This window comes from Octodon degus, unplaced genomic scaffold, assembly GCF_000260255.1.
Source record: "Octodon degus isolate 3935 unplaced genomic scaffold, OctDeg1.0 scaffold00199, whole genome shotgun sequence".
Classification (NCBI taxonomy): Eukaryota; Metazoa; Chordata; class Mammalia; order Rodentia; family Octodontidae; genus Octodon; species Octodon degus.
In genome coordinates this window covers 2,581,627-2,605,559 of record NW_004524775.1, presented here as the reverse complement: position 1 = coordinate 2,605,559, position 23,933 = coordinate 2,581,627, and the positions used below count along the sequence as shown (strand labels likewise).

At 48.3% G+C, this 23,933-nt stretch overlaps 1 protein-coding gene across 1 annotated transcript in view; it reads left to right on the top strand.

The window, feature by feature from the left end:
* Positions 1 to 23,933, top strand: part of Oca2 (OCA2 melanosomal transmembrane protein) — a 276,342-nt gene that overhangs the window by 35,448 nt on the left and 216,961 nt on the right. Inside the window, exons 11-15 of the mRNA XM_012517636.2 lie at positions 5,070 to 5,141; positions 9,863 to 9,928; positions 13,235 to 13,291; positions 15,625 to 15,749; positions 19,642 to 19,780. Coding sequence (XP_012373090.1) covers positions 5,070 to 5,141; positions 9,863 to 9,928; positions 13,235 to 13,291; positions 15,625 to 15,749; positions 19,642 to 19,780 — 459 coding nt within the window. The remainder of the gene's footprint in view (positions 1 to 5,069; positions 5,142 to 9,862; positions 9,929 to 13,234; positions 13,292 to 15,624; positions 15,750 to 19,641; positions 19,781 to 23,933) is intronic.

Here is a 23,933-nt window from a genome sequence, read left to right as displayed (position 1 = left end):
GCATTTGCCAGGGAAATGCTTATTCCACTGAGCCATCTCCCAGGTCCAACCTATGAATTTATTTTTGAGTTAAGTATGTTTCTGGCATATAGCATCTTGTTGGATTGTGTTTCCTAATCCACTGTGCCAGTCTATTTCTCTTAATTGGTGAATTGAATCCATTTACATTGATGGTTATAAATTGAGATGTATTGATTTATGTTTGACATGTTATTCACCTGCTGTTGCTTACTCCTTTTTCTCCTGTGTTTGTTTGCCCTATTTAATGGGTTCCTTCTATTCCCATTCGTGGAGTTCTGATCATTTTGGTCACTCTCTAGAACATCTTTTAGTAGTCTGTGTAGGGTTGTCTTTGTCATCATGAAATTCTTTAGTTGTTCTTTGTCATGGAAGTATTTCACTTCTCCATCAAACTTGAAAGAGAGTTTTGCAGGGTGTAGTAGTCTGGGCTGGAATTTGTTTTCATAGAGGACTTGTAGTACTCTGCTCCATGCTCTTCTTGTCTTCATGGTTTGTGAAGATAAGTTGGCCGTAATTCTAATGGGTTTTCCTTTGAATGTGATCTGCTTTTTTTCTCTAGTAGCTTTCAAGATATTGTTCTTGTGCTGGATTTCTGGGATCTTGACTATTATATGTCTCAGTGTGTTTTTAATTGGGTTGAAGTTATTTGGAGTTCTTTATGCTTCGGTTACCTGAATGTCAGATTGCTTCCTCATATTTGGGAAGTTTTCTGTTAGTACTTCTGCCCATATTCTTTTTATATCATTTGTATTGACTCCTTCTTTCTCATTAATGCCTATTAGTCTCACATTGTTAATTCTTTTTTTTTTTTTTTTTGCAGAACCGGGGATTGAACTCAGGCCCTTGCGCTTGCCAGGGAAGCGCTTATTCCACCATGCCATCTCCCCGGCCCCCGTTGTTCTTTCTTGCATCGTCTTGCAGGTGATGAATTATTTTTTCCTGCTTCCTAGTTGTTTTTAAGAGATCTTGTCTTATCTTTTCACTAGCTGCGACAGCATCTTCAAGATCTAAAATTCTATCTTCACTTTCACTCAAACAGTATTGCAAGCTTGTGATTGAAATTTTAAGTTCCTCTATATGTCTTTGACTCTGCTTCATGCGATCCATTTCTTTCTTGTATTGCTCATTCAAGGATTCCATCACTTTTCTAATCTATTTTTTTTTATCAGTGTCTTCTTGAGAAGCAGTTATTAATTCTTTTACTTCAGAGATTATTTCTGATCTGATTTCCTCCATATGTTTCTGCATTTGATTCTTTACTTTAGACCCTATTAATTCAGAGATTCTTTTTTTTATTTTGGAGATTAATTCTGATCTGAGTTCCTCTATACATTTCTGCTCTTGTTTCTTTAGTTCAGATGCTATTAATTCATGCATTTCAGCTGAGCTAGTGTCCTCTGCACTTGTTCTGGGTGGGCTTGAGCCCTGAGATTGCATTTTGCTCCTCTTTCTCATTTCATGTAGCACTGACCTCTGACCTTTGGTGTAGTTATAACCTTAGCACTTACTGAAATTAAGGTGCAGATCTATTAAGTTTGAGTTTATCCAGTTGTGCATGGTTTAGATCTAACTGTTGTGCTCAGCTCCTTCCTGCTGCAGCTCTTGGAAGTGAACCTGTTGTGCCCATCTGTTTTGCCCCTGGCCCAGGGGGCGCAGGGGAGCACAGAAGCTCCCCCACACACTAGCAGGGCCTGGGCTTGGGCTGGGTCTGGGGGGTCCTGAGATTGTGGCAGAAGTTCTCACTCACTTGGTGGGCTTTGGCGATGGGCTCCAGATGGTTGGAGGGGTCCCGAGGGCGTGGCAGAGGGTCTCACGTGGCATGCCTGGGTTTGGTCTGGAGGTCCCGCGGGGGCACGGGAGCGGGAAGCTCTCCCACACACTCGCCAGGCCTGGGCTTGGGCTGGATATGGGGGGTCCTGGATGCACAGCAGAAGTTCTCACTCACTTGGTGGGCTTGGGGGGGGGCCTCTGGAGGGGTCCCGAGGGCATGGCAGAAAGTCACTCCTCAGCACATTGCTTTTTATTTTTATCAGTTTTGTTGAAGTGTAATTGAATTCCACTGTTTCACTATTTGGGTGTGCACTATTAGTTTTGCTGAATTTAGAGTTTTGCACTAATCACCTTCATGATGTAGTTTGAGAATATTCTATAACTGCATACGGACCCCAAAGGCCTATAGTTTTAGTCAGTCTTTATTGCTAGCTCCAGTCTCAGCCAACCTTGCTTTTTCTACACTTTCTTTTTTTAAAAATTAATTTTATTGAGAAATAAATAGCAATGAGACAGTTTCAAAACTGATTAATAGTACAGTTTCGATAATTAATACATTGCATGTTGTTGTCTTCTTAGTGGTCATTCATAATACAAGATGCAGACATGACATCCTGTCCAAACACAATTAGTATAAATCTTTCTTCTCCTTGAATAAGAGAAAGTAGCTGTATATCTATCCTATTTTGTATATACAAATACAAAATGATCCTTCCTTTGTATCCCCTTTTTTTGGCTTAGTTTTGTCAGAGATGGGTATTCCAATGCCATTTAAATATTGTAGGTGTGTGAATTCAGCAAAATATTCCAATATAGTCCTGTAGTCTATAATAATGGTGGGTTTATTTATTTATTCATTTTCCCAGAATGTTAGGAAATATTTTATTGGCAACCAGGGACACAGCCATAAGAGAAGGAAGAACACAGGAGTGCAAAATAAAACCCAGTAGCCAGCAAAGGCCCTTTGGGCCAGCAGCACTGTGTCCTGGGGGCCTCGCTGTTGTCCACCAGTAAATACACAGCACAGGGCAGCCACGACAGGAGGCAACGGTCTTGTGTCCCAGCCAGTGACAGGATGTATACTTTGCTGTGAGTGACAGGGTGAGGAGATACAGAGGAGGGAAGGCTCGTCATTGCCTGAGCCACCTCCTCCTCTCTCAGCCAGCCCCAGGTGGAGGACAGAGCCCCCTAGAGCCTTGCAGTCAGCTGCAGGATTCCATTCCTGTTTGCAGCTCTAGACGAGCTGCTGCTGTTGTGGCAGGCTCCCGCTCTCTCCTCGACATGCTCCTTGACTCGCTCCACCTTGTCTGTGGGTTCCATGTCAGTCTCAATCTCCTTTCCAGTCTTCACTTTAATTAGCATCTTCTTCCCTGGTTGACGTGCTGAGCGTAGATTGATGTGATTCCCACTGCATTTAAAGCTTCAGCTTCCCAGCACACCCTATTTAATTTTTAAAAAGTATATACTTTTATTTTTTTTAAATGTTTAATTCATTTTAATGAGAAAAAAGATAAAATAGCAATGAAACAGTTTCAATACAGGTTAGTAGGACAGTTACAATAATTAACACATTGCATATTGTCTTCATAGTAGTTATTCAGAGGACAAGATGCAGACATAATATCTTGTCTAAAAAATATTAGTACAAACCTTTCTTCTTATTGAACTAAAGGAAAGTAGCTTTATATGTATCCTATCTTGTATATACATATATATTTATTTTTTCACTATAAAATGGTCCTTTATTTATATCCCCCTTTTTTGTTTTGTTTTGTCAAAGATAGGTGTTCCATTGCTGTTAGAGAGGCGTCTCTTCTGGATGTTTAACAACTAAAATTTGCAGACCAAAAATTAGACAGATAGATGGGCCAAAAAGATAGCCAACATTTTGACCCTAGCCCTTCAAGGTCACTGAGAACTCAGGACATAACAGAACCTTTGCTGTGATATCCTGTAACTACATTATGTCCCAAATTTTCTGATCAAGGAGATTATGGGGCCACAGAGGAAGGTGATTGATGATGTAGAGTGTGCCTAAGGAGAGTCACATGGAGAGAAAACATTCTCTCAGGTTTTCATAGAGAGCAAATTGGTCAACCAATGGCTGTGACTCGTCCAGATGGCTGACACTGACAAAAGATCCACAGGGTACTGTGCATGGTTCCAAGGTAAATCCTGAGGGGATTTGACTGTCCTTATCAGATAGCAAAAGTTACATTTTTAGATAGGCCTTGCTTTAACTTGGTCTTGACTATCCAGCGGAAAAGTGTAGCCACGAGGTATAAGAAGTAAAGCTATATTAATATGCTGAGCTGTAAAAGGCTCAAGTCAACAACTTCGGACAATTGCTGGGTGTGCTGGTAGCTCACTACTATTATCAACTATTGGACTACATTGGATTATTTTGCTTAATTGAAGTACCTACAATATTGGGACTGGCATCAGGTGTGAAATGGTCCTTAACACACTATTTTTTAGATAGTTTCTGTAAACGGACTGGTACAATATAGAAGCTTTTGTGTCTGGTTTCTTTCAGTTAACACATTTTTAAATTTGTCTTTTGTGAAGTTCCATTTTGTGTAAATTCTGTGTGCAGCGTACGTGGCATTAATTTATCTGCTCACTATGGATGTACACTGGTGGTGTTTCCAGTTTTGGTGCGCACTGTGGACACACGTTCACACTGTGGACACACGTTCACATTTCTGTTGCATAGATTCCAGTAGAATTGCCAAGCTGTTGGGAAAATTCGTATTAAAGAAACTGCTAGGTCGTTTGTCATGCTGGCCATAGCCTTTCACATTCGTCCCGGTCATCAAGGAGGGCTCCGGTTCCCCCACGTCTTTGCCTTTCCTCATATTTTGTTTTAGAAATTTCACTTCCACTTGAATTACAGTTAAATGGAAAAGACCCCTCTGTGAGGCAGCAGGAGCCTGGAGCCCCAGCCAGGTGAAGTGTGCGCGATTTTCGCTCAAGTCACGGCCTCAGTAATTGGGAAGAATTGATTTAAATGTTACTGAACTAGGCTCAGGTGCCCCGGGGGTGTGCGGTGCTTGGTTCAGGATGACTTACAGCAGGTTCTTTGCAGAGCACCCCTCATCCAACCTCGCACTGCGTTGTCGGTGCCGTCTGAACTTTCAGGACATGACCGCTTTCCTTCAAAGGAAGAGCGCTGGTGGCTGGGTGCTCCGAGGGGTCGGGACCCTGAGCACTGGCACCCCGGCTTCTTTATTTCTCCCTCGCAGCCTGGAATGAAGTCGTTCTCTCTTTCCTTCCAGATCGTGCACAGGACTCTGGCGGCCATGCTGGGAGCCCTCGCCGCGCTGGCAGCTCTGTCTGTGATTGGCGACGTGAGTGCAAAGGTGGAAGCCGCTTGCTTCCCACGGGGTGCGCTGTCTGACCTAAGGGATCTTTCTGGGGTGATTTCAATTCCTTTATGTGCTACTCCCATGCTTTTGTGTAGAAACCACACTTAGAGGTGTGAGCTGACAACAGCAGCGGCGCAGTGACGAGCGCTTTTCATTAGATTTCATCCCGCACACGCCCAGGTAGTTTGACACCCCATTGTGGCTGGAGGAAGCCTCCCCGTACTCCTGTGTTGCCCTCGTCTGTGTGGCTCAGCAGGGCCAGGCTGCACGTGGTGTTGTCAGCGCTCAGAAACTACGCTAAGCTGGAGCAGAGAAGGGGTGCATGGGGTGGCTGGGACTCATCTCGGAGACAGCAGAGCTTCTGGGGATGCATGAATGGGGCTGGCGGTGTCTCATCAGAGCCCAGGTGTGGTCCCTCTGGCAGGGCCTGGGGCGTACGTGCAGGGAGATGAGAGAAGCCCAAGCCAGGCATCCCTGGAAACGGCCTTGGAACTGAGTGAGTGCACGTCCCGCGTGACAGCGCACGGGCCTGGGACTGAAGACCGCTCTGTGGAATCTGATGGCTGCTCCGAGAGGTGGGGCTGCCCGCCAGCTCAGAGTCATGGCTCGTAACAAGCCTGTCTGGGAGGCAGGTTGAGTTAGTTACGGTTTTTTAATTTAAATTTTCAACCTTGCCTGGAAGTAGTAAGAATTTGAAGTTATTTATGGCTACAGTTGGTATAAAACATGTTAATCATAAAGATAAATTTAGACATAAACCAGTTAGTTTTCTTAATGATTGATGAATAGAGTAGTGTGGGTTTTTTTTTTGCCCATTAAATGTAATTTGATGATTTTAAATTATATTTAATTTTGGTAGCACTGTTTGCAGTGTAGTCAGTGTTTTTTAAAAAAATTTTTTATTCATTTTAATGAGAAAAAAGATAAAATAGCAGTGAAACAGTTTTAGTACAGGTTAGGACAGTTACAATAATTAATACATTGCATGTTGTTGTCTTCGTAGTAGTTATTCAGAGGACAAGATGTAGACCTGATATCTTGTCTGACCAATATTAGTACAAACCTTCCTTCTCATTGAACTAAAAGAAAGTAGCTGCATGAGGTATAAAAAGTAAAGCTATATTAATATGTCGAGGTATAAAAGACTCAAGTCAACAGCTTTGGACAATTACCAGTTGGGCTGGTAACTCACTACTGTTATGGACTGTTGGACTATCTGGGGTTATTTTGCTGAATTCAGATACCTGCAGTTTTGGACTGGCATCAAGTAGGAAAAGGTCCTTTAGACTTCTTCAAATACAGCTTCTCTAACAGCAACAGAATACCCACCTCTGGACCATTTTGTAGTGAAAGAAATCCAAGTATATACAAGGTAGTTAGGATAAATCTGTTTTGTCTCGAAAGTCACTAACAAGAGCGCGGCAGTCGCATGCTGTGGGCCTCTTGCCGGCAGTGCCCTTCCCAAAGCCAGGTCTTGGCAGGGTCTTCACCCCCCACTCTCTGCGCCCTTCTGACTTGATGCATCTGTCACAAAATTCCTGGTGCCTGCCATTTAAAGGAAGGAAGGGAGGTTTGTTTTGACTCATGCTTTCAGGCCACAGCTGACTGTCTAGGGCGCAGCAGAGGAGAGCTGCGGCGCTCTTGGAAGCCAGGAAGCAGCGGGAACAGGGAGGAGCTAGCGGCAAGAACACAGCTGTGAGGGTTTTCGTCTGGACGGCCCCCCAGCTTCATGCACTCAGGAGGGTTGGGCTTCTCAGAAGGGGCTGAATCTGGAGTTGGTGACTGAGTCAGGGTCCTGGTGGGATTAAGCACGTGAGTGCTGCACCTGCCCTAGGTAGCTGCGTGCCCTGTAAGGGTTGGAGAGGGTTGGGCTTCTCCTTCTCATTTGGCGCTTTGCCACAGTCGGCCACCACGAGCTGTCCTCCGCCAAGCCACCCTGCCTTGCAGTGGCTGACTGCAGACTGAAGCCTCTACAGACTGTGCTACATCAACTTTTCCTTGCTTAACTTTGGCTCTCGAGTATCTTGTCTCAGCAACGAGAAAGGACACCAAGGCAACATGCTTCAGGTGACACCCCCAGTGACACATCTCCAACCAAGACCCACCTCTGACATCAGGTTTAGCTAGGAGCTCATTGGTAGCTTAGCCCAGTGACGGCCAGGACGTCCATGGTGCACTCACCTTCGGCGACATGGGCTCTGGGGACACATTCTAGGTCTGGACTGCCACCGTCCAGCCTGGCCTCCAGAAGTCTCATGTCCACCTTAGTGCCCAAAATGCATTCAGTCCATCTCTAAGTATCGCTGAGGAGGTCTTAGTAGTTCTCATGTTGTTGAAAAGTCTCAGTCCAAAGTCTCTTCTGACACTCAAAGCAAACTCTTGGCTGTGAGCACTATGAAAATAAAAATGAAAATTAAACCCCTCCTGTGTGGAGTGGCACAGGGTAAGCATCCCTATTCCAAAAGGGCAAAAGAGGTGAACGGAAAGAAGTGGAGCCAAAGCCAGCCTGGAGCCCAGCAGAGTCAGTCCTGCTCACCTAGCTCCTTGCAGGAGGGTGCTGGGTGAGATGCAAGTTCCAAGGGGCTCGCGTGGCCTGCTCACGGGACAGCTGCTCACAGGACAGCTGTGACCCTCCTGGGGCAGGCCACTCGCTCCCTGACGGCTCTTGCTACATCCTGGCAGCCTGTTGGCGATGCCTTCTGGGTGACGGGCAGCACTTTGGGTTCCACTCCCAGGCTCACGGCGCCCTCTCTGGGGTTCCTTGCCTGTCCTCCTAAGCCTTCTTTTGAAATTAGGTGGAATCTCCCTGACCCCACAACTCCTGCCTCTCGCACAGCCGGTAAGGCAGCACCACGTGGTGCTGTCGAGGTGTGAGGCCAGCCCGAGCGGCAGCGGGGCAGGTTCCTTGGATCACGGCTGCAGCGGCTGCTGAGCGCCCAGACGGTCGACCTCCGGGGCCCTAGTGGGAGAAGCACCGTGGGGATCCCTTCTCAGATACTGTAGCTTTATAGCAGCCTTGGGCCTGTGAAGAGTGCGGTTTTGATTATTCCTAAAATACCTTCGACCATCTTTCCTTTTTCCTGGTTCAAGGTCCCTGGCTTCTTTTAACACTAATCTCTCTGGCAACTATTCTCTTTTGCTGAAACTCTGCAGGTGAAACTGGAAACTTATCAGATGGGATTTTCTCTGCTGATTTTTGTAGTGGATCTGGCTAAAAGCAACCAACAGCACCCTCCACAGCCCGAACGTTGGGCTATTTTGAAGTCTCTTCTGCCTGATCAGTTTGCCACCCTTAAGCTCAGTCTCCTGCAAAATCTTAGAATTTTGGCAAAACACAGACAGGTTTTCTGCCACTGCGCTCTGCACATGCCCCGTGCGTGGGCTCTGACAGCGGCTGTGCTCTCAGCTGGAGCCTCCTGAGCCCGGCCTGCTGTCTGTGTCTCTGTCAGCATCCTGGACCTCTGCGCTCGGATTGGCATGGCATGCCCACCATGCGTACGTTCTCCTGCTTTCCCAAACCTTGCCAAACTCCTGTAAACAAATTCAGACGGCTTCTAAACCGCTTGTCAAGTACGGACACGGCAACAACCCCACTTCCCTGGCACCAGAATCTGTCTTAGTCACTTTCTTGTCTCTGGGACAAAATGCTTAGCACATGAAACTTAAAGGAGGAGAAGTCTATGGGGACTCACAAGTTCGGCCGTGCTCAGCTGGCTCCAGGCCGTGCTGTCCTGGTGGAAGAGGATGGCAGTCAGCAACCAGAGCGAAAAAGGAGAAGCTGGGGCTAGAAGCACCCTTCCCGGCCACCCCCCAGTGACCCTCCTCCAACCAGGTGCCACCTGCTAGCATCACATGTAGCTGTGAAGTCTTCAGGGATGAGTACAGCAGCCTGTGACCCAGTTACCTTTCACACTCCTGGGGATTTGTGGTGGCATACTTGTGGCAGGTGTCGTTGAAGGCTCTGAAAGATTTGCCACTGTGTGGACCTTGAGAGTAGGGGCACATGGGGGCAGGACAGGAGACTGTCCAGGAGGCTGTCACCTGGCCTTGGCCGTTACATGGAGAAAGGCGTATGCGGACCCTGCTGGGGAGATAACTGCCATCAGCTCGGTGCTGCTGTAACAAAATGCCTGAGATAAGCAACTGGAAAAGAAGCGTTTATCTTGGTTCGGGTTTTGAAGTTTTGGTTCACAGCTGGCTGGCTCTGCCGCTTCTGCCTTGTAGCGGGCAGGCGTCTCTGCAGGCGCGTGTGGCAGGGAGCTGCTCAGCTGGGGGAGGCCGGCAGCAAACAGGAAGAGGCTGGCAGCGCACAGCCCCCTTCTAGCCTCCTGCCACCTGGCCTCCTGTGCGCCCACCACTGCCCAGCAGCACCAGGGGCTGGAGAACAAGCTCAGGCAGGCCTTTGGGGGATGCTGCAGCTTCAAACTGTGGCCTTAGCCTCCAGGGCCGGCCCTGCCATTCAGGCAGTATTCTTCCTAACGGTTCCAGGTTTTTATTATGTTATTACATAGGTTTGACAGTTCAGATGGAGTAAGTCATAAATTTTTTCAGCAATGGTATAATCCAATTTCAAAAACATGCAGATGGTGTGCTTTCAGCTTTGGTCCAGTGAGTGCATTTATAGTAAAGGGCAGCATATTTTCAAGCTTATCCCCACGAGGGTAGTCACAGGATTAATTGCCAAATTTGTGCTTTGATTGCAGAGACCCAGCCTGACGCAGGTGGTGGAGTGGATAGATTTTGAAACCCTGGCCCTGCTGTTTGGCATGGTAATTATAACCCTCCTAGCAGGACCTCACGCCAGGCCTGCAGAAACACCGGTCCTGTTCTGCTGCTGCTGCTGCTGACAATCTTATTCTATTAAAGATGCTGTGTCTCTTGACAGTGAGGACATGACTGAGAAAAGACAGCACTAATCCAGCTACTTTCCTCAGAAGGAAGAGTAGTGAGCGATGCTTCGACTAGTTAGCTGGGGAGCTTAAAGGCGAAGGCCTGTGGGACAATGGGGCGGGCTGCCTTAGGAAAAGGCAGCGTCTTGTAGGGTTCTTGCTCCTAAAATAAAAAAGGCATGTCCCCAAATAAGTGGACCTCATAAAAGTTTACTGGTTAGAAAAGCACTTTTAATTATATAAGGACTAAACTGACGCTGACAGCTTTTGTGTTGGCTAATTTATCACATGGTCCAGGGGCCGTGCTGCTGCGCGCTGTGAGGCGGTCTCCAGGCCAATTCGTGTGACTCAAGTTCAGCGCCAAGGCGGATGAGCGTGGAACAGCTGTCAGGAGCCAGCTGAGCTAGGACAAGTGGAATTTGGCGAGGGCCTAGACAGTGGTGGCTGACTCGTGCGTTCTTCAGCAGACTCCCAGATAGTCTAGGGGTCTGAAAGGGAGTTTGTCTCCTTGGGCCAGAAAGCTCCCTCTGTGTAGAGCAGGTCACTGTGTGTCCTCGCCAGCCCTGAAGTTGAGAGATATGTGGAGAGTCCTGTAGCCAGACACCATCCTAAACAGAGGCCTCCTGGAAGAGCTAATTACTGTTTCTGTTGAGTGCTGAGAAAGAAGCATATGGGATTTGGGCATCTGGATAGAAGAAGAGAAAGTTCAGAAAATGTAAGTGAGTGATGTGTTGGTTTGCTGGCACAGCCATGCAGGGCAGCGTGACCGTGAGAACGGATTTCCACCCTTCAGCAGCACAGGAAGGCTGAGGTCGCGGTGTCAACAGAGGCAGCTCCCCCGGGCTCTCTGTGCGTGGCTTGCAGCTGGTTGTCCCCTCACGGGTCCTCACAGGCCATTCTCTAAGTGCGCTTGTGTCCTGTGCTTTCCACCCTAGAATGACACTGGTTATGCTGCGTCGGGTCACGAGCTGTCTTCCCCGGTCTTCTCATTTTAATTTAATTGCCCCCTTAAAAGCTCTGTCTCCAAGTGTATATTCTGAAATGTGGAGGGTTAGGATATCAACATATGCATTTGGTTGGGGGGGTGGCAGTTGAGCTCATAAAATGGCCCAGTGTACTTTTAATTGGAATTGGTTCACCAAGAACTTGCAGGCCCCACAATTCTAGAATAATAGGGGTGCACAGAAAATATACACGCCAGTTCTCTTCCTTTTCTACCTTATTTTCTGGCAGTCAAACACCCATGGGGCCATTTACCCCAACCCCAAGTTCTGGCCTCCCTTGGGGTTCTGTCAGCCAGCAGGGAACAGGTCCCTCGGCAGTACAGGGCCACAGAGGCCTCCACACTCGCTTCACACTCGCGCACGCCCAGGCGAATCTCCTCATGTGTGCAGCACGCATTCTGATAACGGCCCTACAGCCGTCTTTCAGGTTAGGATGAACAGCAAGGCTGCCCTAGACAAGATAAATGTCTTTCTCTTGTGCAGTTTATTATGCCTGCTATTCATAAAGTACTTTATTTTATGTAATTTTATAGAATGTTTGCAACTATCTGTCAAGGTACAAAACATTCAGAGGTGAGGTGAGAAAACTGAGGTTCAGAAGGGTTAAGGGTTCTTTTGTCTCAAGGCCGAATTCCTCCTAAGTGGCAAAAGCAGGCATTTAGTCTATGAAGCCCTCACGTTCAGCATGTGACGAGGGTGGAGTCTGCTGGGCCCCAAGGAGGGCGAGGCTTTCAGCGACTGCAAGTGGGAAGGGAGGCATCACCGATGGTAAACTTGAAGCGATTAGGTGGTGATGCGTTTCACCTCTCGTGAAGCAGAGATTTAAGTCAGCAATGACTGACTCTTTACTTTTTATTCGTAGTGAAGATCTTTGCATACGCTGAATCCTTCCCGTCGGTAGATCTAAGACTTCTGGGTTCATGGAGAGCTGGGAGGACACTAACTTCAGTGCAGTCACCTTGCTCGAATGTGTTGAGCACCTTGACAGCAAAATTAGTTTGTTTACTTTAGGAACTGAAATGTAACCCAGTTTTAAAATCCTGAGGTGGGGGGGGGCGGGGAGATGGCTCAGTGGAATAAGTGCTTCCTGGGCAAGCACAAGGGCCTGAGTTCAATCCCCAGTTCCGCCAAAAAAAAAAAAAAAAAAAAAAAAAAGTATAGTAGAAAAATTATTTTGGATAAATCCTGAGAGTACTTGGCTGACCTTATCAGATACAAAAGGTACATTTCTTGGTATATCGGTCTTGCTATATCTTGGTCTTAACCATCCAGAAGAAAAGTATAAAAACGAGGTATATAAAGTAAAGCCATATTAATAGGCTGAGCTGTAAAAGGCTCAAGTCAATAACTTCTGAGGATAACCCACTAATACTATAGACTGCTAGAGAGTGTTAGATTGTTTAGTTGAATTGAAACACCTACAGTATTTAGATGCCAATAGAATATTCACCTCTGACAGGACAAAAAAAAAATAAAAGTAAAAATTAAAAAAAAAGATACAAAGGAAAGATCATTTTGTATTTATATATACAAAATAGGATAAATTTACAGCTACTTTCGCTTAACTCAATGAGAAGAAAGAGGTGTACTATTAGTGTTTGTACAGAATATCTTGTCTGCTTCTTGTACTATGGATAACCACTAAGAAGATAACAATGTGCAGTGCATTGACTATCAGAACTGTCCTATTAATTAGCTGTGAAACTGTCTCATTCATATTTATTTCTCAATAAAAAAAAAATTCTGAGATGTCCCAGTGTTGCCCATGTGGACTGGCAGATGTGGAAGGCCGTCTGTTGCCCGGTCTCCCCCAGCTGCCAGCTTTGAGACCGAGCAAATCACCTGCCTCCCTGATTCCTAGTTTCCTGGTCTACAAGATGGAGAGTGATAATGGGAACGTAAGGAGTAGGAATAGCGTGCGATGTCTGTTGTGAAGATGAAATGAGATGGCCATGTGCCTTGGAGACAAGTTCCTGGGCAGAAACACAGGCGGCTCGCCGGGGCATCCGCTCAAGAAGCCAGTGAGTGGACAGGCTAGGAGGCTGCCTGCCAGCAGGACGCCCAGGAGCTTGGTTACGCAGCCTTCCGGGCCAGAGCTCGGCCGCGACCAGTCAGTGCGACTTGTTTCAGTGCAGTGCTCTGCCTAAATCATTTCCTCTCTCCTTTGTCTCTTTCCCTGTAGATGATACTAGTAGCTGTATTTTCAGAAACGGGGTTTTTCGATTATTGTGCTGTAAAGGTAGGTACAGTGTGCATTTAATCATTATGTTTTAATGAACTGATATAATCATAGTTCTATGAATTTTAAAGTATCGTTGAAAGCAAATACTTTAAAACTTCACCCTTTTCAAAGTTGCTTTTGCAAGACCGTGTGTAGCTGTTGTGCGAAGCGCAGCTTTGAGCCACGCTTCCTATTTCTCCATAAAGGAAGCTGAAGATCAAGGGAAAGGACTCAGGCTGAGTGAGTGCACGTTGCTGAGCTGGCTGGCGAGAGCGGCACAGAACACACTGTCTCGTACGTTACGATCTCTGAATATTTCAGGCCACTGGCTTCCGATTACTTTGCTTTTTGGTAAAGAATTTCAGTGCTTACTCTCTAAATGTGTGATGCAAACATTACACACTCACCATGTCTAAATTAGGGGGAAATGTGTTGGTTTTCAAAATCCCTAGGGCTCTTATTTATTTGTTTATATTTTGGTGCTGAGGATTGAGCCTTGGGCCTCGGGCACCTCCAGCACGTGCTCTACCCCGGGCTCCACCCTCTTCTTAGAACACAATGAGGCTGATTAACATTTCTATCATTTTGATCACGATTTTTTATGGTGAGACATTCGAAATTCACTGCTAGTTATTTTGAAATATTTACTCCCTTGTATTAATTGTAGCCATTGCACTTATGCCGTGTGTTCCAAACCGACTCCTTTCATCAGCGTGCAGCTTTGGACCCTCGACCAGCAGCTTCCTTCCCTTCCTCCCAGTTCCATCCTCTGGTGACCGCCTCTGTTCTCTACCTGTACGAGGTCAAATTTGTAAGGTTCCACGAATGAGGGGCCGCTGCTTCTCTCTGCCTGCACCGTAATGTGCCCTAGTCCCATCTGTGCTGTTGAGAATGACAGGATCCCTCCTCCCCAGCTTCCATGCCACTGGCGAGTGCTCCCGGGGTACGCTTCCACGGGATGCAGCCCTGTCTCTTTTCTGTTTTTCTTCTGACGTAGGGTCTCACTGAGGAGCCTGGATGGGGCTGGAATTTGTGATCCTCTTGCCTCAGCCCCTCTCAGAGCTGTGACTCAGCGTGTAGCACCACACCTGGGTAGCACCCTGTTCCCTTTCTGCGGGGGAATATTACTACCTTATATGTTCGCGTCACACCGCCTTCATTCATTCATCTTCTGCGGGGTGGGTAGCTTGATTTCCTGCCTTGGCGTTTTGAGTTGTCCTTCCTTGTGAATAGTGCAGGTGTCCCTTCATGCCCAGCTTCGATTCCTTTGCATTGAGGCCTGGTGGTGGCATGGTGGGGTCACGTGGCAGGTCTGTGTTTCTGCACTGTTTTCCATGGCTGTGTTCATTTCTACTCCCACCAGCACTGTGTATGAGCTTCCGTCTCTCCACACCGCCCCAGCTCTGGTTGTCTTTCACCTTTTAATGAACCCTTTGTAAGCACTGTGAAGTGATGTCTCATTTTGGTTTCAATTTGCAATTTTAACTGGCACCCAGGTGTGCTCTGCCAGCTGGCCTGGTTCCAGGGTGTGCACTGGCTTTGTGGGGTGTAGCTGGCAAGAGGAGAGCCTGTTGCACCCTGAGAATGCATAGCCTGCTGCTGACTTTGATGGTTTTGATTGGAAATGTTCTTTTAAAAATAATGCATTCAGTGGAGCCTTTTAGAAGTGTTACACAAGAGAACGCTAGTGTAGCTTTTGTCTCTTTGTGTGCCCCTAGATTCCTGGTTCCTTTCTCCCAGTACCTCGGCACTAACGATATCCATCCAGTTCCCAAAGATGAGCAGGCACCAGCATCATGTAGATCCCAAACATTGCCATGCTAGCTGTTAATCAAATCCTAGATAGCTGGAAGGAGATGGACAGTTGGCTGTTTATGTATGTGGTGCAGGGCCTCTCTGCACAGCTTGGACTTGTAGTGATCCTCCTTTTTTCAGCCTCCGCAGCACTGGGATTACAGGCGTGCAGCACCACACCTGTCTTGGTGGCTGGATCAGCATGCCTGAGGGCAGGGCCAGCGTGGCGTGTGGTGCCAGGGATCGAACCCTGGTCCGTGTGCTTGCGACAGTTGATGTGTTGTAACACATCAGATCATCTCTGGGCACTGTGGAGACAGAGGATCAGGGCGAGAGAACAGAAAGCACAGGCCAGGTGGCTTCAGATGTCCTGGGCACCTTGGTGGCCAGGGGGTCAGCACACCTCATCTCAGCAGGCGGGGCTCCAGAGGTGGAAGCTTTGGCCCACCTCACGCCGTTTATTTGGTGCCTATTGTGTGGGGTTCCCAATGAGGAGCAGCATCTCTTGTGGAAGCGCCCTGATCCCGGCTGTCCTCCCCCACGCGTGTGCACCGCAGGCTTACCGGCTGTCCCGAGGGCGAGTGTGGGCCATGATCCTCATGCTGTGTCTCATCGCCGCTGTCCTGTCTGCCTTCCTGGACAACGTCACCACGATGCTGCTCTTCACTCCAGTGACCATAAGGTGCGCAGAGCGACCCCATGGGTGTCCCACGGCTCACGGCAGGGGTGGGTTGTGACCACACCTACACCTCCAGGCTCTCTTCTCAGCGCCCCCTAGTGCATTCAGACCAGCGCTGGCTTTGTGCTGCTGCGTTGCCATGGCCACGAGGCAGCAGCACCAGGCCAGGTAGAAACTCTGGCCTGGCGTCCTGGGAGGCTGGGCCGCCATGGGGACAGCACAGGCAAGGCTGTCACCTTGTCCCCAAAATAAAAAGAAGGGCCAGGGAGGAGCTTTAGTACAAAGGCCTGGACTCATTTCCAGTAGCATGTGTGCGTGTGTGTGCTCACACACAGGCACACATGTGCACACACGCGCACGCAAACGTGCTCGCACACGCACACACACACACGCACACACCCCTACTTCAATCACCTGACATCTACTTTGTGTCACTAGCTGTTGGGCAGCATCTTTGAAGCTGCATCCAGTCCTGGCCTGCTGTGTCGGTCCCGTCTGAGACTGTGGACCTGTATTGTGCCCACAGTGTGCGTGCTTTATTTTAAGGTGCTTCGTCCATGTTTCAGCCTCAGGCTCCACAGCCTGGGTCCTCCCCAGCTTGGGCCCTCCTTATGCTGGTGCTCAGTTGCCGTGAGGATATGGAGAGTGGGGCCGACGTCCCCTCAGAGGTCCATGGAGAGGGGGACAGACACTAACATGGGTCCCGCTTGGGGTTGAGGGTCTTGTGCTGTGCCAGTATGGTTCAGATCACTAGGTGGCTCATGGCAGCCGACATGCTGAGGATTCCAGGGGACACCTGCTGGACACAATGGCTGGGCATGGAGCACACCAGTCCCAGGCAAGAGGCTGCTGCAGGGCTGAGAAGGGACTCTGGGGGACACTTGTGCTCTGAAGAGCAGTGATGTTTGGAGAGGGCTGAGCTGGCCGTGGGCAGGGAGACGAGAGGGAAGGTGCCCATAGCCTAGAGGTGCACCCTGCAGCGCTCTGGGCCAGCGTCTCCCGTCCTACCAAGATGTGGGCTCTGATCAGCTCCTGGTCACCCTTTCACGAGCCCTATGCACAGGGAGTAGGCCGGGAGAGACAGGACCTCTGTGCTTGGGGTGGCGGTAAAGAAGGGATGAGGCGCATGCACAGGAGGGCTGCAGGAGGCTGACTGCACTGCGCAGGGTGCTGAGCTGGGCCTCCAGGGCCTCCAGGGGTCCATCTGCCCTGCTCTGGTGTGTGTGACCTACTGCTGATGGCAGTCACTTTTTCCTAATTTTGTGGGCGAATCAATTCCATTTATCTATCTAAAAAGTACACCTTCAAGACTCAGGTGCTAGCTGGGTATCTTGGTTACTTTCTCACTGCTGGGACCAAATCCCCAAGACCCAAAGCTGAAGGGGGAAAGCTTTACTCAGCTCACAGTGTGTGGAGGTTTCAGTCCGTAATCAGCTGGCTCCAAAGAAGCTTGGCACATGGCAGAGGGCAGCAGTTCATGGTTCCCAAAGGCAGCCAAAAGCAAGAAGGGACAGCACAACAAGACTCTGTGTCCCCCATAGTGTATACAGGCTGTTGGCCGCATTCACACCCTTCATCCTAGCCAGCGTGACGCCAAGCGAGTCAGTGGGCTGACCAGTGGTCACACCCTTTGGGTCCCAGCATTGCGTGCTGTGGATCCAGCCACCTCTGACAATGCCCAATGCCTGCATGAGGCTTTGGGGCACCTGTCAACACAAAGGCCAGCTTGGGCAACTAAACCAGACCTTGTCTTCAAGTGTAGCAGCAGATGACAGTGAGTGAAGCTAAGCCCCCACAAGAGACCACGTGCGAAAGAACAAGGAAGCTCTCATTGCGAGCTCACGACCGACTGAGACCTTGGCTTTGGGGCACGGCTGCCAAAGTTGAACTTTGCTTTCAGCTATACACTTTTTAGGTTTCCTTAGTAACCCCATTACCTCGTTTCCAGGAATGTTTACATTTCCCGGACACTGTTGACCGTCCCTCTGCCACGGGCCAGTGTGGCTTAATGTCTGCCCTACTCCCAAGTTGTCCGAACTGTTCCTATTTTACGACCCTGGCTGTCTCTAAGTGGGTTTGTAGTTAGCTTAAGTGAGCTTAAGTGAGACTCCTTGCCCCATCAAAAGAACAGAAAGTAAAGGCTGGGGACATATGTCAGTGCCCCCTGGATTCTACCCCAGTGACACATGCAAACACACTCGCGCACACGCACGTGCGTGGGCTCAGAGCCAGGGCCAAGAGTGGCTGCTACATCGCTGTGGTCTCTGTGGCCACAGGTCATGCCTTCTGTCTTTGGACACAGTGGCACTGCTCTTCGAGTCCAGCAGCAGGGCCTGCGCTCCAGGGGCAGTCTCTGCGCTGTCTGGCACTGCTGAGCGGTCCATGCGGATTATTTTCACGCCAAAAGCAGCTCCTGGGATATTCCACCCTGAGCACAGCTGCTGCCCAGGGCGCTGTACGCATTACTGGAGACACCCTGCTCCTGGCGGCCAGACTCTGCCCTTCCTGAGCCTGTAGATCTGCTGGGCCTGTCTGCCCTCGCCTGGGTGCAGGGGGCGCCGAGTGCTGGCTCTGCTGGAGCTGACGCAGGTGGTGGCGGGGAGGCCAGAGGCTGCAGCAGGGCTTCGCTGGGAGACCAGCCCCAGGTATGACGGGGGACAGGCGGTGTCTGCATTGCTTTTCATTGCTGAGACACAGACCTGATGCCCATTGCTCTGAGGGGGAGAGGTTCACTTCAGCTGAGTGTGTGGAGCTTTCGGTCCGTAATTGCCTAGAGGTAAAACAAGGGGTCATGGCAGAGGAGAAAGAGCCCAGAGCCTGGCTGCAGGAGGCAGCGGGGATGGCAAGAGGTGGGAAGAGATGAGCTCCAGGGCACACTCCAGTGACCCAGTTCTTCCAGCCAGATCCTGCCTCTAACCAGCAAGCCAGCTCAGTGCCCGGTAAACCACTCACCTTCCCAGACCCCACCTGTGAGCGCACGAGGCTTTGGGGGGACACTGTGGATATAAACCACAACAGGCAGTGAGGAAGGACAGGTGCAGAGAATTTGGGGGTGTGCTACGTACATTTAAATGTTTATCAGTGCATGTTTATAGCGCACGATGTTCACGTTCTCACAGAGAGTTGGCGCCTGTATGTGGCCTGCCTCCGTTCCTCGCACCTCCCTCCCTCCTTCCCCTCTCCTTCTCTTGCCCTCCCTCCATCCCTTAGTCCCCTCTCATTTGTGAAAGCTCATTTCCCTGTTTCCTACCATCTGTCTTTCAATTTGTTTATGTCTTGAGTTTCTCCTGTAAGAGAGACCTTGTGACATTGAAGCTTGTGTGCCTGGTATAGTTCATGTCCCATCATGGACTCAAGGGGCACCCATTTTTCTACCAGTGACTGTTTTCTCTGGAGGAGTGTTTCACACCTGTGTCTATGGCCTCCTGGGGCACCAAGACTTGCTGCTAGCGTCCTTCCCATGGGTTGACCTGCTGCAGGCAAAAACTGGGCCACAGCACATGGTCCTTCTCAAGGGAGTGAGTCAGTACTGAGCAATTCAGAGAGGGGGCAGGCAAAGGCCCAAGTGAGCAGGCCTGGTGTGTGTACCAGTGATTTCTGCACTGCCTCTACCCCACCTGAGATGGGTCAGGTGGCCGAGGCCCATTTGCCTGGGCTGGGCGCTAGACTCCATCCGGGTCCTGGAGGTGACAGTGTGGGGAAGTGGATGGGTATAGCACCACCCTGATGTTTCAGAGTATGGCAGGTTAGATTCTGGAAGAAATGGAAATCTGAAAGTCTGTGCTAGCTGATGGGTATCATTGTGTTGCTTGCCTCCCAGTGTTGTACTTCTCACAGGGTGTGTGCACGCGCGTGTGTGTGGTGGGGCTGCTTCACTTTTCTCCACTGGTTACAGGTTATGTGAGGTGCTCAACCTTGATCCAAGACAAGTCCTGATTGCAGAAGTGATCTTCACAAACATAGGAGGAGCGGCCACAGCCATCGGGGACCCACCCAATGTCATCATCGTCTCCAACCAGGAGCTGCGGAAGATGGTGCGTAGAGGCAGGGCTTCTCCCTGTGAGGGCAGAGCCGCCTGCGTGCTCAGCTGGCCACTCACCACATTCCCACAGCACTAGCGTCCTTCACTAGCCTTCACTAGGAATCCAGGCTCTGTCTGGTGCCTGGATGCCCTTCTCAAATGGATAACTTTTTAAAGAAGTGATTGGATGACATGATTTCTTTAGTCATAATATATTAATTGTATTAGTAGGAGTGAAGTTGTTTCTGATATTAAGATCAAAATGCCTTAGGGGCCGGGAAGATGGCTCAGTGGAATAAGCACTTCCCTGGCAAGCGCAAGGGCTGGAGTTCAATCCCTGGTTCCACACACACAAAAAAAAAATCCTGGTTCTGCAAAATGCCCTGTCCTCTTTTATTGGAGATGTGGGATTTCCTTCTCAATTCTTGTAGAAGAATTTAAATGTTAAAGAGCTCAAGCTGTTGTAAAGGTCAGAAAATGAAGATCTCAACTTCTTGGAATGATTAGTCATAGGTATTCTTTCATACAATAAAAAGTACTTAATTGTATTTAAAAGATTGCAATGTACTTAGGTAATACCTAAAGAGTTAAAATTAGATCTCTATCATTTTTACTTATTCTTGGGTCATAAGAATTTTCTAAATCTTCTTTTTGGGGAGTAGATTCAACTTATAGGAATTTTGATCTGAATTACAGTAAAAACAACATATAAAAATGTATTGGAGCCCTTAAAACAAGAGTCAGCAAGCCTTTCCTACAGGGCTGTGGTAAGTGTTACGAGCTGTGGGCTGGTGACCCCTGTGGCAACTGTCCCGTTTTGTCGTTAGAGTAGGGAGCAGGCACTGTGCAGGGACCATGCTGGACTGCAGCTGGAGGGCTGCCCTCTGTCCCTGCTCAAGGCAGTATTTAAAGGGTAGAAGGTTAGGGATGTCCCGTAGTTACTGCGGTCGGATCAGGTCTGCAGTCTCGCAAGCAAGTGTACAGGAGGAGGATGGAACAATTTCTGCGCTCCAGGAGGCTCAAAGCCCTCTCACAGAATTCAAGATCTCTCTGGAATAAGACCTAGACCTTGCCTGGGTGGCCTGAGTCTGTTTAGTTGTCAGGGCAAAAAGGGGTGTCCTCAAGAAGGTCGGAACCCCGAAAGGACCTCTCCGAGTAAGGTATCAAATTAGCCCACCCAGGAGTGAGGTGCCCGAGGCTGTCTTTGTCTAGGTGAGAGTGGCTCCAGGTGGCCTTGGCTGTGACCTTGTCTTACCCTTTGAGGCTTTCCTATGTCACCTGCCATTACAGGCCTCAGTGGGGACCAGTGGCTCACAGAGGTTCACTTACTGAGTCTGCCGACCATCTGCAGGCAGAGGACCCAGGCCTTGGACAGACTCTTAGGAAAGTACACATGAAAAGCCCTTTAGTTAATTTGAATCCTGCTCAGGGCTGCTCCACAGTGGTCTCCATCGGAAGGGTGATTTGTGCCCCTGACCACTCACATTAGACGGGAAGTGTCTCATATCCGTGACTGCAGAAAACCGAATCTTTCAGCTGCTTTTCTGGCAGCAGTCTCCTCCGTTCTCTATGGGGTGGCAGTTTTAACAGTGTCACTCTGGCCATGGTCTTTCTGGCCACGTACTCTCCTTTGTGAGTATTCGCCCTCCACACCTCTGGTACTGTGGTCTTGGGTTCTCTGTTTTCCATCCTTTTCCCTCAGGCCAGTGTTCTCTGTAGGAGGGAGCCCCCCTGTGGCTTGTTTTGTTCTGCATACTGGGCTCTCCTACCTCACTGTGTGCCATGGGCTCTTGCTTTCATTAGGCTTGGGTGGCTGCACCTGCGACGTGCGGGGCTGGACCCTGACAGGCCCCATGCGTTTCCCCTCTCTCCCGTCTGTCTTCACACCTGTCCAGAGAGTCCAGACCTAGTGTCCAGACTGGGTTCTGTGTACATTATACATTATATTTATCAAGACATTCAGTTTGCAGCAGCCGATGGTGAAAGCATTTCTTGAGTTTTGAGAGGCATGCACGCAGCAAGCTCTGTGGGGACACATTCCCCGCCAATGTGCATCTGCCTGTTCTGCTCTTATGGTTAGCGGTGTGGATTTCCCACCCTGAAGTACTCTTCCTTGCAAAGCCGCCCAGCACGGCTTCGGGAGCAGCAGACTTCGACGCAGTGCTGGGACCTTGCTGGGTCGCCTGCCAGGACCTCCTTAAGCCTTTGTTTTCATTTATTTGTGCGTCAGTGTTTTCTTCAGTTGCCCTCCATTTCTAACGGGCAGACCCCAAATTCAGAATGCAAATCCTTCCACCTTTGTGAGTCATTTCCCCTAAAAAAATCAAGTTACATTTCATACACTATTTGGTAAAAAGACAGAGGCTAACACTACACTTTTAACCATACTCTCTGACCCCAAAGCTCACTTTTTTTTTTTTTTGCTTGTGATTTTAGAATAAACTAAAACATTTCATAAGAACATAAATGTATCATAGACCTTTTCTTAACAGATATCTGGGCTATAAATTTTATAGATAAATACAAAGTTATATTTCATTGAAGAACTCCCTGAATAATACAGATTATCAGAAAAATAGTGAATTCTCTCTCTCTCTGTCTCTTTCTTCTTTAAAGAGAAAAAACAAAAATAACAATGAAACAGTAATATATTGTATATTGTTATCTTCATAGTAGATATTCAGAGTATAAGCTATAGGCATGAAATATTGTCCAAACAGTTAGCTCAAACCTTTCTGTTGACGAACTAAAAGAAACCAGCCGTAGGACTATTTTAACAATCTTGTGTGTGTGTGTGTGTGTATTTTTTTTTTTTTTTTGGTTCCTTCTTTTCTTTCCCCAACATAGTTTCATAGTTTCTCTTTTCTTTTGAATAGTTTCTTCCCAGTTCACAATATCTATTTCATATTTTGATTCTTTTTTGGGGGGGAACCAGGGATTGAACTCAGGCCCCTGCGCTTGCCAGGCAAGCGCTTATTCCACTGAGCCATTTCCCCGGCCCCTTCGAATCTTTTTAGCGTTCAGTCCCTCACACTAGTGAGACAGTCCAATATTTACATGAGGCCCTGGTTTATTTTACTCACGAGTACAGTCCCAAGTTACAGCCCTTTACCTACAAACTCTCAAGTTCATCCTTCTTTACGGCTGAATAGTACTCAATTATATTAAAGAAAACCACACATTTTTTTAATCCATGCCTCAGTTGATGGGCATTTGGGTTGTTTTCAAGATGTAGCTATGACAAATTGTGCTGCTGCAAAAATGGGTGCATCTGTATTGTTGTGGTATGATGTTTTTAATACAAATACCCAGAAGGGGATTAGCTGGGTGGGGTGCAATTTCTAATCTTAAGGTTTTTTTTTTTTTGCCTTTTTGTGACAGGCTCTCCCTGTGCAGTTCAGGCTGGCCATGAGCTCACTTTGTAGCCCAGGCTGGTCTCAAACTCACAACAATCCTCCTATCTCAGCCTCCTGAGTGCTGGGATTACAGGTGTGTGCCGCCACACCCAGCTCTAATCCTAGTTTTTAAAGGAATCTCCACACTGATTTTTACAGTGCTTGCACCAGTCTACACTCCCACCAACAGTAGAGAAGGACTCCTTTTCCCCCACAACTCCGCCAGCATTTGTTATTGGTTGATTTCTTGATGGTAGCCTTTCTTTCTGGACATGGAATCTCAGCAGAGTTTTCTTTTGCATGTCTCAAACGACCAATGATATGGAACATTTTTCATCTCTTTGTCATTTGTATTTCTTCACTGGAGAGGTGTGTATTCATCTCTGATGCCCATTTTTAGATTGGATTTTTGGATTTTAGGGGTCTGATTTTTTTCAATTCTTCATATGTTCTAGAAACAAGTCTTTGGTCTGAGAGACAACTGGCTAATGCTTTTTTCCTACTGTGTGGTTTTCTTTTCACTCTATTGGTGATTTATTTTGTTGTTCAAAAGCTTTTTAATAAGGTGAGATCCCAGTTGTTGATTCTTTGTAGTATTCCCTGTGCAGTCTGGGTTCTGTTCATGAAATCTCTGCCTATCCTTATGTCTTCAAGATTTCTCCCCCTCTCCTCTCCTCCTCTCCCCCTCCCCCTCCCCTCTCCTCCTGTCCCCTCCCTTCCCCTCTCTTCTCCTCCTCTCCTCTCCTCTCTTCTCTTCTCTCTCTCTCCCCT